This window comes from Pristis pectinata, chromosome 20 (genome assembly GCF_009764475.1).
Source record: "Pristis pectinata isolate sPriPec2 chromosome 20, sPriPec2.1.pri, whole genome shotgun sequence".
NCBI lineage: Eukaryota > Metazoa > Chordata > Chondrichthyes > Rhinopristiformes > Pristidae > Pristis > Pristis pectinata.
Window position 1 is genome coordinate 21,312,063 of NC_067424.1, and position 14,244 is coordinate 21,326,306.

General features: G+C 36.7%; 1 protein-coding gene across 1 annotated transcript in view; it reads right to left on the bottom strand.

Annotated features, from left to right (window-relative positions):
• Positions 1-481: 481 nt before the first annotated feature.
• The window catches only part of LOC127581062 (mitogen-activated protein kinase 14), a 36,913-nt gene continuing 23,150 nt past the window's right edge, over positions 482-14,244 (bottom strand). The window contains exons 6-9 of the mRNA XM_052035125.1: positions 13,429-13,476; positions 6,887-7,001; positions 5,147-5,218; positions 482-612 (exon numbers count right to left, since the gene is read on the bottom strand). Coding sequence (XP_051891085.1) covers positions 497-612; positions 5,147-5,218; positions 6,887-7,001; positions 13,429-13,476 — 351 coding nt within the window. The 3' untranslated portion in view covers positions 482-496. The remainder of the gene's footprint in view (positions 613-5,146; positions 5,219-6,886; positions 7,002-13,428; positions 13,477-14,244) is intronic.

The window sequence follows — 14,244 nt, forward strand, 5'->3', positions numbered from 1 at the left end:
TCCACTTAAGTAACAATTTTAGCAAAATTCATGTGCTGCTGGTTGCTACATTAGAAAAGTACAAAGGTTGCATTGGAAAATAAAAGACACAAACATGCAAAGGCGAGGGGTGAAAGCAGTGATATCTGAGGAGCATGCTATGGCGTTAGGTTTGTTAGTATTAAATGGATGTTACTATAGTTTGTTTTAAGGTAAAGAGCACTTCAAATATAAGCAAACTACAAACAATCAATATTTGAGTCACCAAATCTCACATTTAACAAACTTGAAGATTAATTAAGAAACTGAGATATTTTTGTTAATTTTGGCTTGTTATGAAGTATATGTTAAAACATTACCTACAAAACTATTTTTGTATTAACTAAAATCACCATATCAACAAAAAAAAACACTTCTAAAAGTAAATCAAACCGTGCCAATTAATGTTGGTGAATCTGTGCTTTGGCAGTTTAATTTGAAGCACTGCAAGATATCATTTACCAGGAGTGGTCAATAACTACCAGCATAAAGTACAGGCAATACATAAACTCACAGAATCAGATGATATTTTCATCAAAAGTTCTGGCCCTGGTGTTCCGACGAGTTGCATTATTAGCTTCAACTGATCAATATCTAACATAGTAACATAAAGGAAAACATAGGGGACAGGTTATAACAAAAACGGCCAATGTACTTTAGAGTTGTAACGATAATGGAATTCAGAGGAATCATGAGCCAATGGTCATAGGTGACATCAATTTAGTCATATTTTGTTAACTTTCAAAAGTTTTGATTTTCTTAAATTGTACTGGCAGGAGCACAATTCAGCTATCAGGAAAACTTATTCTCACCATCTGCAGTAACTACTTAAATTTTTAAAAAGTGAGAGTTATTAACTTATTACAGAAGGAAATTCAATGAATGCCAATTGTCTTTATTTGGAAATTGTACTTTGTGAAAATCAAATTAGAACTTCATTCTGGGCCGTCCAAAGCTTTCCTTAATTTTTTTAAGTCAACAAATTTCATGTATTTACAGTTTAACACTGAAGTTATTTCAAAACATGTAAAGGTATTCTGACCTGATTAGTGATGACAGAGCTGTCCCCCTCTAGGTACAAAATTTTCCAGTTCTTCCAATGCTTTAAATTATTTACGGAAGTTTGGCTTTAATCTTATTAACCAATAATGCTTTCTTATTCATCCACATTGATTAGAAATGATAGCCAGTGTGTGTAACCTGCGCAATATTTGCAGGATAACGGAGAACTGTTGCAGCATAGAATTATTTTCATATTACCGATACAACTCTAAACCAGAGGCAAAATAAAAATATCCTGTTCAGACACATTTTACTCCGTCTCAAATTTCTCTCTTCCTTCCTACCTTCTGGGACCTTTATGCTCTTGCAATGACCACAAAGTGGATGTCAGATAAATGTAAGACCCTACTGAAAAGTAAGCTGATATAGAACTAGATATATTATTAACTTTGGCCTTTTGTGAAATCTAATCCAGTGACATGGTTGAAATTTGTAAGTACCGAGCTCCAGACATCTCAAGTGTTTTAAGGCAGACTTCAGTTTACCTTAAATTCTCCAAGTGAATTAAATTTATGAAAACAAAAGAAATGCTTAAGGTTTACACTCCCAAACATTCCAGTGTGCTCTATTAATGCTAGATGCTCTTCAGTACGTAAACAATTACATTTATTTGAAGTAATCCCCATAATCTGTAGACAAATCATTTAACTGCTGTATATTTCCAATGGACATTTGAAACAAAAACAATTATTTTATTGGCTTATATTCTGCATTAGAAAAGGAATTGAAAGTGCACATTAGTGAAGCAGCCAGTTCACAATATTAATCAATATATCAAGAATTCAAGCCAATTTTTTTTTATTAAACATAGAAGCAGAGTGCAAGAAGTAGATTTATCACAGAAAGCTTCCCAGAAAAAGTTACAAATTAAAATAGAGCATCTGTGATGCATAATTTCAAATCCTATTTGATTTGATAAGGAAATTCAAACACTTGAATAACTGTGTTTAGTATTATTTTATGAGCTAAGGTATTAATATTTTCTTCAATTAAATGTTAGAATTAAATCTATGCTATGATCATCTTCCAAGTGCTCATTCAAGTTAGCATACAGTTCCATCAGCATGATTAGCTCTCACATAACTTGCCCAATTGTCCATTCTTTGGCAGTTTTAACGTGCCCTCTTTTCGATTGTTAGTGCAATCGAGAGCAGCTTGAGCTTTGTCATCCAATTTCCATTTACGTGCACTTACTAACAATATCTGCTTGATAAAGAGCCTGAACCCCCAACTAACACTCCACTCCAACAAAAGACATCCACGTTACCCTACATATTGCCCTTGTTGAGAACAGTTTGATCTGCACAGACTGAAAACTGAGCATGGAAATGAATCACCTCAATGCCTGTGTTGCCTGGTGCCTCTATCCATGAAATTATCAGCAAGTTCTGCAATACCTCATCAACTCACTTAATATAGTTCTAATCTTTCAAAGGGAACTCATTCATTCAAATACCAAAAAAAGTTATTGGTGATTTTAATTATAACATTTAATCTTAAAACTACCATATTCTGTCAAATCCTTGCTTCATAAAATTTTTAAACTCAATTCAGCCCTTCAAACGTGCAAGTTTGATTATAATCACATTCAAAGGTAGTCTGCTGTTAATTTTCCTGTGGCATAAGCATTAAGAATTCTAGCTAATAATTGAAATGCTTGTCTGTGCAGGATTAGGTTAGTAAAGACAAAACACAAAGCATGAGTGGGAACAGATGGAAGTATGGCTCATGCAAATTTCAAATAACCATGGAGTTTTAATACAGGGCACTTTCCTTTAACAGTTCTGTGACACGCACAGATGAGGCAACAATTGCAAACTTTCTTCTGAGCAAAATAAAAATTAAACCAAGAGCGAATATGCATTGGGAAAACAGGTTAATTGCAAGACATTCCAAAGCAACAAAAAGCATAAATTCATGCATAAAGTGTTAACAAACCTATAAATGATTTTAAAATTAAAGCTCATCTGAAAGTTACTTCAATACAACTTCAGCACATTAAAATTAGCAATTATCAGAAAAAGAATCACAGTTCAAAAATACCCATTTTTTTCAATTGATAGGCAATTTATAGAATCACTCAAGTATCGAGATGTGTAATAATTAAGCAATGCAGATATACATAATTATTATACCACCATACTAAAAAAAACATAACCAATATGCAATTAACAATTTGCCTGCCTCCAAGTGTAGCAAACCAAATATTTCCTACATACAGTACATAACAGCTGACTATTATAATATGTAAAGAAATCCAAGCATAAAAATATTAAAAACTGCAAAAGTTCAAGAGATAGTCGAAGTTAAGAAAGTGTGTAAGAGTTTTCATTATGATATAGTGCCCACAGAAACTTATTTTTCCAACAGAAATTAGAACTGAAGTCCCTTTACTGTACTTCCAAATATACAAGGGTAGTCAGAATGCAGTTATGAGAATCAAGAACCAAGGCAAAAGAAAGATCTTGAAAATGAAATAATTTCCAAGGAAATCAAATTCCAAGTCTCACTACCGGACAAAGTTTAGTTTCATTTGGGAAAGGGCTCTTTTGTTGAATTTGTGCAAATTAACTGGTCAGATTCTGGAATGGAGCAAAATCCTATACAACATGGGAGTAAAAAAAACACGTGCATCTGAAACAAACTGCATTGTTATGTTATATACATTAACAGAAGCAATATTTTGGAACAGATAAACCATAAGAGCTAGTAATTATTATTGTGTGAAATTGTGTGTATTATCAATTTAAGAACCATTATTGAAGGGAATCTCTACCTTGTTGGCATTGAAGCAAAATTCAAATAATTTCAGATATTTAAGCACTTTGCAGTAGAACAGCTCACAACCTAGCAACACAAAGCAACCTTTTCTATAAAGTGCATGTTAAAAATAACTATTTCTGAACATTTTCAAACTAAATTGGACAAGTTTAAAAAAGACTGATTAGTTTCTTTTCTCATCCAGCTTTACTCAAAGCTTTTTATAAACATTCAGCAGTAGATCCAATGGATAAAAAGTTTTATAAAAAGAAATTAAGCGGAGTGATCAGTACTCCAAGAGAGCATTGTGAGCTTTTTTGTTCTGATAGTAATCAAGTTTAAGGGTAATTTATTCACAAAACATAACAATGCAATGCTATTCTTAACTAAAACTCATGTTTAGAAATATACTGCATGCTAATTTTCAAAAAAATTGAATTATCATCATGATAGATTTTCAATAAACTGTTTGCCAACAAAAGCCAAAACATTTCCAGTGTTTTCATTTAGAACATACACCAAATTGTCAAATGAGCATGATAGTTTTAGAATAAGAATACTTCTTCAGAGAACACAGGTAGAAAAAGGAACAAGGCAAAGTCTAACAAATTTGAAAACAAGGTTGAAGATACTAGGTTACATTTCCTCTAAGTGGCCAGTCCATCAAAAGTTAGCAAGAACCAGATACCAGAGACAGTGCACCTGATTTGAGTTGTGAATTCGGTAGAAATAAAGCACACCTGGCCAGGTGGCTCTCCAGCAAGAGCACTCCCAGAAGTATTTTGCATTTTTGGTAGGTCAACATCAGTCTTGTACACATGCTACATTGAAAAGACATTTATAGAATTTGTTTCAGCTGAGTAATTACCAAAAAGCTAGCAATGATGTAACTTAGTTCCCATAACACCCATCCTAAAATAAATCTTGTAACTGATAAACCCATCTCATGCAGATGTTATGAAATATTTTGAAGTAAGAAAATTTGTTTTAAAAATCAAAGAGTTTGTATTCAAACTGATAGATGCAGATTAACAAATCACTTTTCATTAAAATAAAGAGAGTTTGATTGGAGTGGTAATCTCAGAGAATGCAGTAAGTATTTAAATAGTGAATATTATTTTTGCGAAGAGTCCAATTATTAAATGCAAGATTTTGAAAAGACACTAAGACAACTTAATTATGTGACTATTCAATAAAATACTTTTACTGAGGATATAACTCTTAGCCAAAACAGAACACAAGACCACCTTCTTGCCAACACACAGAGTTACAAACATTTTTTCTTAAATAAAACAATCAAGGATACGGTCAGTGCCTGGAAATAGAGTCTTCCCTGTCAGTAGTTCTGCCATAATGCACCCAACGGACCAAATATCAACTGCAGACAAGAAAAAGAACATTCAGCATTTTAATTTGATTTTGCATGGATTCAAGTGACAAAATACATTTTTAACAATACTTGGAACTTTTAACTATCTCGTCCTATCCATTAGGGGTGGTGGGGGTGCGGGGGGGAGGGAAGAGCTTGTTAGAACTGGTCAGTTGAAGTAGGTGTAACATTTTAAATTAAGTTTAAAGACTATTTACAGAGTGCAACAATCGAGATATCAGCAAAGGATGTAGCGATATCAACGTTGCTCAAAACAATTAAGATTTATTCTTAAAATTAAACAAAACTTAATGCAATTAGAAAACTACCATTGTAAGAGCATTCATTTAAATAAAAAGGCAACAATAGGCAAGTAAATCAGAAGGTTGTAACTGACCTTATGATACACTTTTTAATAATCTAGTTATCCACCTTAATATGGGAATCTGGCATGGCAACAGTATGAACTAACAATTTAAATACTACATCTAGTATGTTTTTCTGTCCATCATACCTGCAAATTAATTTTAAGAACTGCACTTGATTTATAAATATGAAGTGCAAATCAAATACCTACAAATCATGACTACAGATATGGCTAGAAGTATCCAGTAGAAATATAACATTTAAAAATTGCAGTCATAAAAGTTCAAAACATTAGAAACCGATTATTCAGGAAAGATAAGAATTTTAAAAAATAAAACCTTTGCAATTTCCTTTTTAAATAAACCTATTTGCTATTACCACTAAGGTTTAGCTCTCTACTGAAAATGAAGTTTGTGAAAAAGATATTGAAAGTCTAAAACAATTGCAATACAACAGCATTTTTATTTAGCATGTCTATACTTTTTCCATTATGTCCATATGAAAAGTTAGTACTTCAAATTCATATAGATTTCTTGGGCCACTGGCAGCAAAACTAATTTTCAGCGGAAAGAAAGTTTAATCACTGGTGCAAATTATAAACTATAGCAGTCAGCTAATGCCAATGAGTCTGACAACCAAAACTGATGGTAAAATTGACACAGAAGGAAAATGCTGCTGTAAGCTTTAAAGAATTGAAGAGAAACTATCAAAAGGAACTAACAAAACAAATGTCAGCAATCAGCAAAATTTAATCAAAATATTGTTAGCACAAATCAGTTAACATAGAAAAAAATTAAACAGGTTCTCAATGTTTAAAAATGCATTCAATATTTTCCAATGCAGGTTCATGCCATTGACACCAGCATGTATTGACTAGGCTTGTCAAATTATTAGTGGCTCAGGAAACAAAAAAAGTTCCGAAATGATACAAGGCTCCTGCTCCAAATAGTTATGTTTAAATACACTGGAGAAAACTGCCAGTAACACACTTGTTAAACATACTTTGGCTGGTTTGGAAACAGAATGCCTTTACAAAAATAATGACTAATCTTGCAAGCAGACAAAAGACTCATCGCAACATGGTAACACAAATAGTAAGAATCAATTTTTCATCTAGAAAAAAGATGTGGTAATGTAGTTTCATATAATGTAGAAATAGGAGGCCATGTGCGGTAATTAAGAAACCAATACTCCAAAATTTTCTTCCTGCTTGAGTGAAAGAGATAAACCGTCTACTATTAATATAAAATTACTAGAAACTGTTCAGAAATTAAACAAAAATTAATTGCTCATCAGACTGATATACCTCACCTGTTTGATTGTAATGCATCCAATTTAGCATGATCTCTGGTGCTCTATACCACCTTGTGGCTACATAGCCAGTCATTTCATCATCAGTATGACGAGCCAATCCAAAGTCCAAAATCTACAATAATAAAATTATTACGTTAGATAAGAATTTTAAAAGAGTCAAAATTGTACTAAGCCCTTTAAAGTAAAGGAACTCTTATTAAAAAATTGTAGAAGGATAAGGGGAAAATAAAACAATCACAAATACGCTGCTGAGGAAATCAAAATACTGTGCCGACAAAAGGTTTGTCTTCGTTTTCATCAAACATAAAAATACCATGACATTAACAAGTGACCAATTGTAGTGTCAAAAGTCATCAACAAGCAGATCTGCAGCAAAAGCATGTCACTCTACTCTTTAAGGCAGCAGGGAGGCAAAAGACAGGAAGTTATAGACCAGTTAGCCTGACTTCACTGGTTGGAAAGATGTTACAGTCCATTATTAAGGATGAGGTTTCAGGGTACATGGAAGCTCGTGATAAAATAGGCCGAAGTCAGCATTGTTTCTTTAAGGGGAGATCTTGCCTGACAAATCTGTCAGAATTCTTTGAGGAAGTAACAGGCAGGATAGACAAAGGAGAGTCAGTGGATGTTGTTTACTTGGATTTTCAGAAGGCCTTTGACAAAGTGCCACACATGAGGTGGCTTAACAAGATAGGAGCCCATGGTATTACAGGAAAGGTACTAGCATGGATAGATGATTGGCTGACTGGCAGAAGGAAAAAAGTGGGAACAAAGGGGGCCTTTTCTGGTTGGCTGCCAGTGACTAGTGGTGTTCCGCAGGGATTGGTGTTGGGTCCGCTACTTTTCATGCTATATGTCAATGATCTGGACGACTGAATTGATAGCATTGGGCCAAGTTTGTGGATGATACAAAGATAGGTGGAGGGGCAGGTAGTGCTGAAGAAGGGATTCTGCAGAAGGACTTGGACAGGTTGGGAGAATGGGCAAAGAAGTGGCAGATAGAATTGTAGGGAAGTGAATGGTCATGCACTTTGGTAGAAGGAATAAAGGCATGGACTATTTTCTAGACAGGAAGCAAATTCAGAAATCAGAGGTGCAAAGGGACTTGTGCTAGTGCAGGATTCCCTAAAGGTTAACTTGCAGGTTGAGTCAGTATAAGGAAGGCAAATGCAATGTTAGCATTCATTTCAAGAGGACTAGAATATAAAAACAAGAATGTAATGCTGAGGCTTTATAAGGCATTGGTCAGACCACATTTGGAGTATTGTGAGCATTTTTGGGTCCCACATCCAAGGAAGGATACGCTGGTGTTGGAGAGGGCCCAGAGGGGGTTTATGGGATTGATCCCATGAATGAAAGGGTTAACATATGAGGGGCATTTGATGGCTCTGGGTCTATACTCACTAGAGTTTAGAAGGATGAGGGAGAATCTCATTGAAACCTACCAAATATTGAAAGGCCTGGATAGAGCAGATGTGGAGAGGATGTTTCCAGTAGTGGGAAACTCTTGGACCGGAAGCCACAGCCTCAAAATAGAAGGACGCCCCTTCAGAACAGAGATGGAGGAATTTCTTTAGTGGTGTATCTGTGGAATTCATTGCCACAGGCAGCTGTGGAGGCCAAGTCATTGGGTATATTTAAAGTGGAGGTTGATAGGTTCTCCATTAGTAAAGTTTTAAAGGTTATGGCGAGAAGACAGGAGAACAGGGATGAGAGGGAATAATAAATCAGCCATGATCGAATGGTGGAGCAAACTCAATGGACTGAATGGCCTAATTCTGCTCCGATGTCCTATGGTCTAAAATGAATGAGGCTTGTGGACAATGATCAAATTATGCTTATTAGTAGTGAGCACTATATAAAAAAAGATGATCTAACACTATAGAAACAATAATTTTTTTAAAATCTATATTGCACCATTATCTACAGATGCTTTAAAAGAAACAAAATTCCTACAAAGATCATTATCCTCATTTTCAAAGGGTTACTTCAACATATCATGCCAGAAAACTGTAGAAATTAGGCTCCCACCCAAATTGCAATGGCATAGGAGTTACATCGTGGGCCAAAGGGCTTATTCCTGTGCTCTACTGTTCTAATAATTGACATACTATTAGAGTACTAAGGAGGCCTTTTGTGTGGAGAGAGGGTTGTTATAGCTTCAGAGTCATACATGGAGAAAAAACAGATTAAAGTGTACATAAAGCTTTCAATCAAGGGATCAGGGAGTAGCAACAAGTCACATAAAATTTCATCCATCATACTTCATATTCAGAACGTGGAGGCTTTGGAGAGGATGCTGAAGAGGTTCATCATGATATTACCTAGATAGGAGTGTATCAGCTAAAGGGAGAGGTTGGACAAATTTGGATTGTTTTCTCTGCAGAGGCTGAGGGGTGACCTGATAGAAGTATGTAAAATTATGAAAGGCGTAGTCAGGGTTGATGGTCAGATCTTTTTCCACAGGATGGAAACGTCAAATAATAGAGGACATAGGTTTAAAGTAAGAGGGGGAAAGTTTCAAGGAGATTTGAGATAATTTTTTTTTTTACATGGATGATTGTAGGTGCCTGGAACACCCTGCCAAGAGTGATAAAAGCAGATATGATAGCAACTTTTAAGAATCATTTAAACAGAATGAACAAGCAGAGAGCATAGGGATATGGACCTTGTACAAGCAGACAGGATTAGTTTAGATTGGTATCATGTGGACCGAAAGGTCTGTTCCTGTGTTGTGCTCTGCTATTTAGCACTGCAAACTATTTGGATTATCACTTCCACATGGAATTAGAGACTAGGAAATTGTAAACAGTGAAGGGCTTTAGTCATGTTTACAAATCCAAATCCTTTACCTTTCCATTGGAAAATGCATGAATATTCATAATATTTCTATTTTGGTGAATTAGTTATTTTGAATAGTTAGTACCTCCTGAAAAGACATTACACACACCCCTCATAACTGCAGCAAACAATTTTTCACACTTCCAAAACAAACCGGAGAGTTACTCTCAGGTATGTGAGGTATCAAAGCAAATAAACAAGAACTTATATCAAATGACACAAAAATTGGCAGTATTCTTGAATGGTGAGGCGGATTGTCCTAAGTTACCCAACAATATTGACCAACTGATAAATTGAACAGAGCAATGACAGCTTAAATTTAATCCTGATAAATGCACTGTAATGCTTTTTGGGAGGTTCAATTAGCATAGGACATATACAATGAATGGTAGGTCCCTATAGAATATTAAGAAACAGATCCCTTGGTGTACAAATTCAAAGATTCTCAAAGGTGGCAGCACAGATAAATGGGGTGGGTGAGGAAGGCACATGGATGCTAGTCTTCACTAGAAAGGAAATAGGAGAGCAGGGAGGTCTTCATACAACTTTATAAAATATTAGTTTGACCACACTGGAATATTGTGTGCAGTTCTCGTTGCTACACTCTAGGAAGCATGTAATTGCACTGGAGAGGGCGTAGAGAAGATTTCTGGATGTTGCCTGGAACAGAACATTTCAGCTATGAGGAGAGACTGAATAAGCTGGGTTTGTTTTCCTTGAAGGATGCTGAGGGGAGACCTGACAGAGATATACAAAATGATGAGAGGCATATATAGGATACATAGTAGGAATGATTACCCCATGACAGAAGTGTCTAGGACCAGATGGCATAGGTTTAAGGCAAGGTTTAGTTAAGATCCAAGGAAGAATCTTTTCCACCCAGAAGGCAGATGGAATCTGAGGTGGTGGTGAAGGCAGGTACCGTCAATGTTCAAGAAGCACTTGAATTACCAAGTGCTGGTAAATGGGACAATACACAAAAAGTGCTGGAGGAACTCATCAGGTCAGGCAGCATCTATGGAGGGAAATAAACCGTCGACGTTTCAGGCCGAGACCCTTCATCAGGACTGGAAAGAGGGCAGAAGCCAGAATAAAAAGGTGGGGAGAGGGGGAAGAGCACACACAGGCAGCTGATCGGTGAGTTCAGGTGCTAGGCGAGTCCAGGTGAGAGGGGAAGGTAGGTGGGTGGGGTAGGGAGAAGATGTAATAAACTGAGAGGTGATAATGAAGAGCCAGGGCTGGGAGAAGGAGGAGGAGGAATACTGTAGGAGAGGGCAGTGGACCATGGAATAAAGGATGGAGGAGAGGAGATGGGCTGGTCATCAAGGCAGGGGAAGGGAGCCACAGGAATAAGGGAAGACAAAGGAGTGGGGAGGGGGGGTTGTAGAAAAAGGGGTAGGGTTACCAGAAGTTAGAGAAATCGACATTGAGGCCATCTGGTTGGAGACTCCCAAGACAGAATACAAGGTGTTGTTCCTCCAAGTTGTGTCTGGCTTCAGCATGGCCTCCTCCACTGCCACATTGAGGCCAGATGCAGGTTGGGGGAACAACACCTCATATTCCGCCTTGGGAGTCTCCAACCTGATGGCCTCAACATCAATTTCTCTAACTTCTGGTCACAACACCCTCTCGTTTTCTTCACCCCACCTCTCCTTTGTTTTCCCTTATTCCTGTGGCTCTCTTCCCCCACCTTGATGACCAGCCCATCTCCTCTTCTCCATCCTTTATTCCATGGTCCACTGCCCTCTCCTACCGGATTCCTCCTCCTTCAGCCTTTTGCCTCTTCCACTTATCACCTCTCAGCTTATTACATCTTCCCCCTTCCCCCTCTCACCTGACATGCCTATCCCCTGCCTGCATGTGCTCCTCCCCCTCCCCCCACCTTCTTATTCTGGCTTCTGCCCTCTTCCTTTCCAGTCCTAATGAAGGGTCTTGGCCCAAAACGTCAACTGTCTATTTCCCTCCATACATGCTGCCTGACCTGCTGAGTTCCTTCAGCACTTTTTGTGTATTGCTCCAGATTCCAGCATCTGCAGAATTTCTTGTGTTGCTGGTAAATGGGATTAGCATAGATAGGTACTGGATTGTCAGCATCGACATGGTGAGCTGAAGGGCCCATTTTTGTGCCACATGGCTCTTGTCACTAATGTAGCTCTATTTATTCAGATATACAAGAGGTTTAAAAAATTTCCTTGGCTATTTAATGATTCTTTTTATATTGAACCGGCTGCAAGACAAAGCTCATTGGAATTGTCTGTGAATCATATGGATGAACGGTACTGAGAATGCGCATGCGCGCACCTGTACGCACGCTGGTCAGTTGATTGTCCAGCAGATTGATGGCATGAATGTGGCAGTACACACGCGCGCACTGGCCAGCCAATCACTCGGCGGAGCGATGATGCCCTCTGATGCGCACACCTTCACTTTTGGCACTGGGCTTGAGGGACTCACATGCTTTTAGGTCTCTGCAGACCTCCTGGATCTACAATTGTAAGTTGCTCAGTTTCTGCATTTTGATTAATATGAATCAGTAAAGACATTTATTCTACCGCACTGCATTTGTTCTTGCTCCATGCATACGTAACAGTCTGTATAGGTCATTTTAATTTGGAATATATTGTGTCAACAAGCTAACAAATAGTGCAAATATTTCTACGCTCTTATTGCCTAGAGGTATTACAAAAAAAAAGAACATGATCAGCATGTCAGATTGTATCTGGAGAGAGAAGCTAGCTATATAGCACCTTGAAAGCAAAACTAAATCTTATCCACAGTATATTTAATTATTTCAATGTATCAGGTCGCTCCAACAAGATTAGGATGTATTGACAGGTTAATTAAATACAAGTTGAATTATATACCAGGAGTATACTTTGGCCTTTAGAATGTGCAGTTTTACATCTCTTCTGATAATGGGATACCAGACAAGTTTGAGAAGGGCCAACTAGATTGATACATAGTTTAAAGGTCCTTAGTTACGATGACCAGCTTGGAAGGCTGGACCTTTTTAGAAAAGAGCTGTGACTAAGGTGTTTTCAAAATAACTAAATAATTACATGTGGAAAAGCTTTTGAATGCAGATTGGTTGCAGAAATTGAAAGAGAACTGGATGATTTCCGAGTGACTTAGTGTAGATTTTTACAAGGGATTCATTGCCTGTCTCCACAGTCTCTTTAAATGCTCAATTGCCTTTAATAGACAGAAATTTCCTAGCTTGATTTCTAAATCAGTCCCAATGAGTTTTTTCCCCCGATGTGACTGTAGTTAATTGAAGGGTGGGGACAGACATGGAGATGAAGATAGAGTGAGAGGGAGAAAGGAAACATGGCTTGTATAATGTAGTAAGCAATTAACAACTAAAATCACTAATGTATTTATTTCCTGCAAAGGTTTTAATACTGCTGCCAAGGCTTGGGGTAGAGTTCTTTGAGAGAGAACTGTGTTTCATAGCACATGCTGGTTCAAACAATTTATGCCATAAATAATCCTTCTCTAATGAAATCCACTAAAGCTGCCAAGAAAGATTCTGCACAATCAAACCAATTTTTTTTTTAAATCAAAGTCAATTAATTCAACTTCTCAGGCTGTCCCATCCCCAGTTATCCATTTGGAAATGAATGAAGACATTCTCTATATTATGGTCAAGGAAGCTTCTAAGCAACAATTGAAATACTTTAAATATTGCATTTCTTTACCTTTAGCTCACAATCTTCATTCACTGCTAGATTGCTGGGTTTCAAATCCTATAAAACAAAATAACTAACTTATTTGAAATGATCTTGCACAGATGTTCTCAGCTACATTGTATATTGCTCAAAATATTCAGACTTCATCCAGGATGAGGAAGAAATTGCTCAAAGCTTTCCAGACACCCTATTTATGTCTCCACTGGTGAAAAGGAAACACTCCAAATTGAAGACATAGAAAATAAATCAGTGGATATAGAATTTGGGGCAGTTTTAATTAATGGGCTTCAATTTATGTCAATGAACTGACATAACATCAGTTGTATTACCATGTTTTTGCAAGCTTTTGAAACATATCTTGGAAAAGGCAATGAATATCAGCCTTGAGGATAGACTACAGTCTGGGAATGAATTAAACCAAAAACATCAGTAAGGAGAAGGAAAACTAATGTTTTTTTTCCTCTCTCTCATTACCAACATAGGTTTGGTTCACAGATGTTAATGGGGACCATATGAAAAGGAAATAATGTGTCTATTGAAACACATTCTCCATCTCAGTATGCCTTGGCTGATTTACATTTACAATTATAACAAGTGGCATTTATTTTGTTTAATCAAAGGGCTAATTGGCATGGCAACCCTTCTCTATTCAACCTTCCACAAAAGCACAACAACAAAATTCACAAAAGCAAATCTGCATTGTTGGACGAGATAACTATTATTCCCTTGAAATTCTTTGATATAATGGATAAATATTTATTAGGTCTTAAATTTAACCAACTTTTTATACTGGAAATTATTTTGGTATCTTAAATGCACTCATAC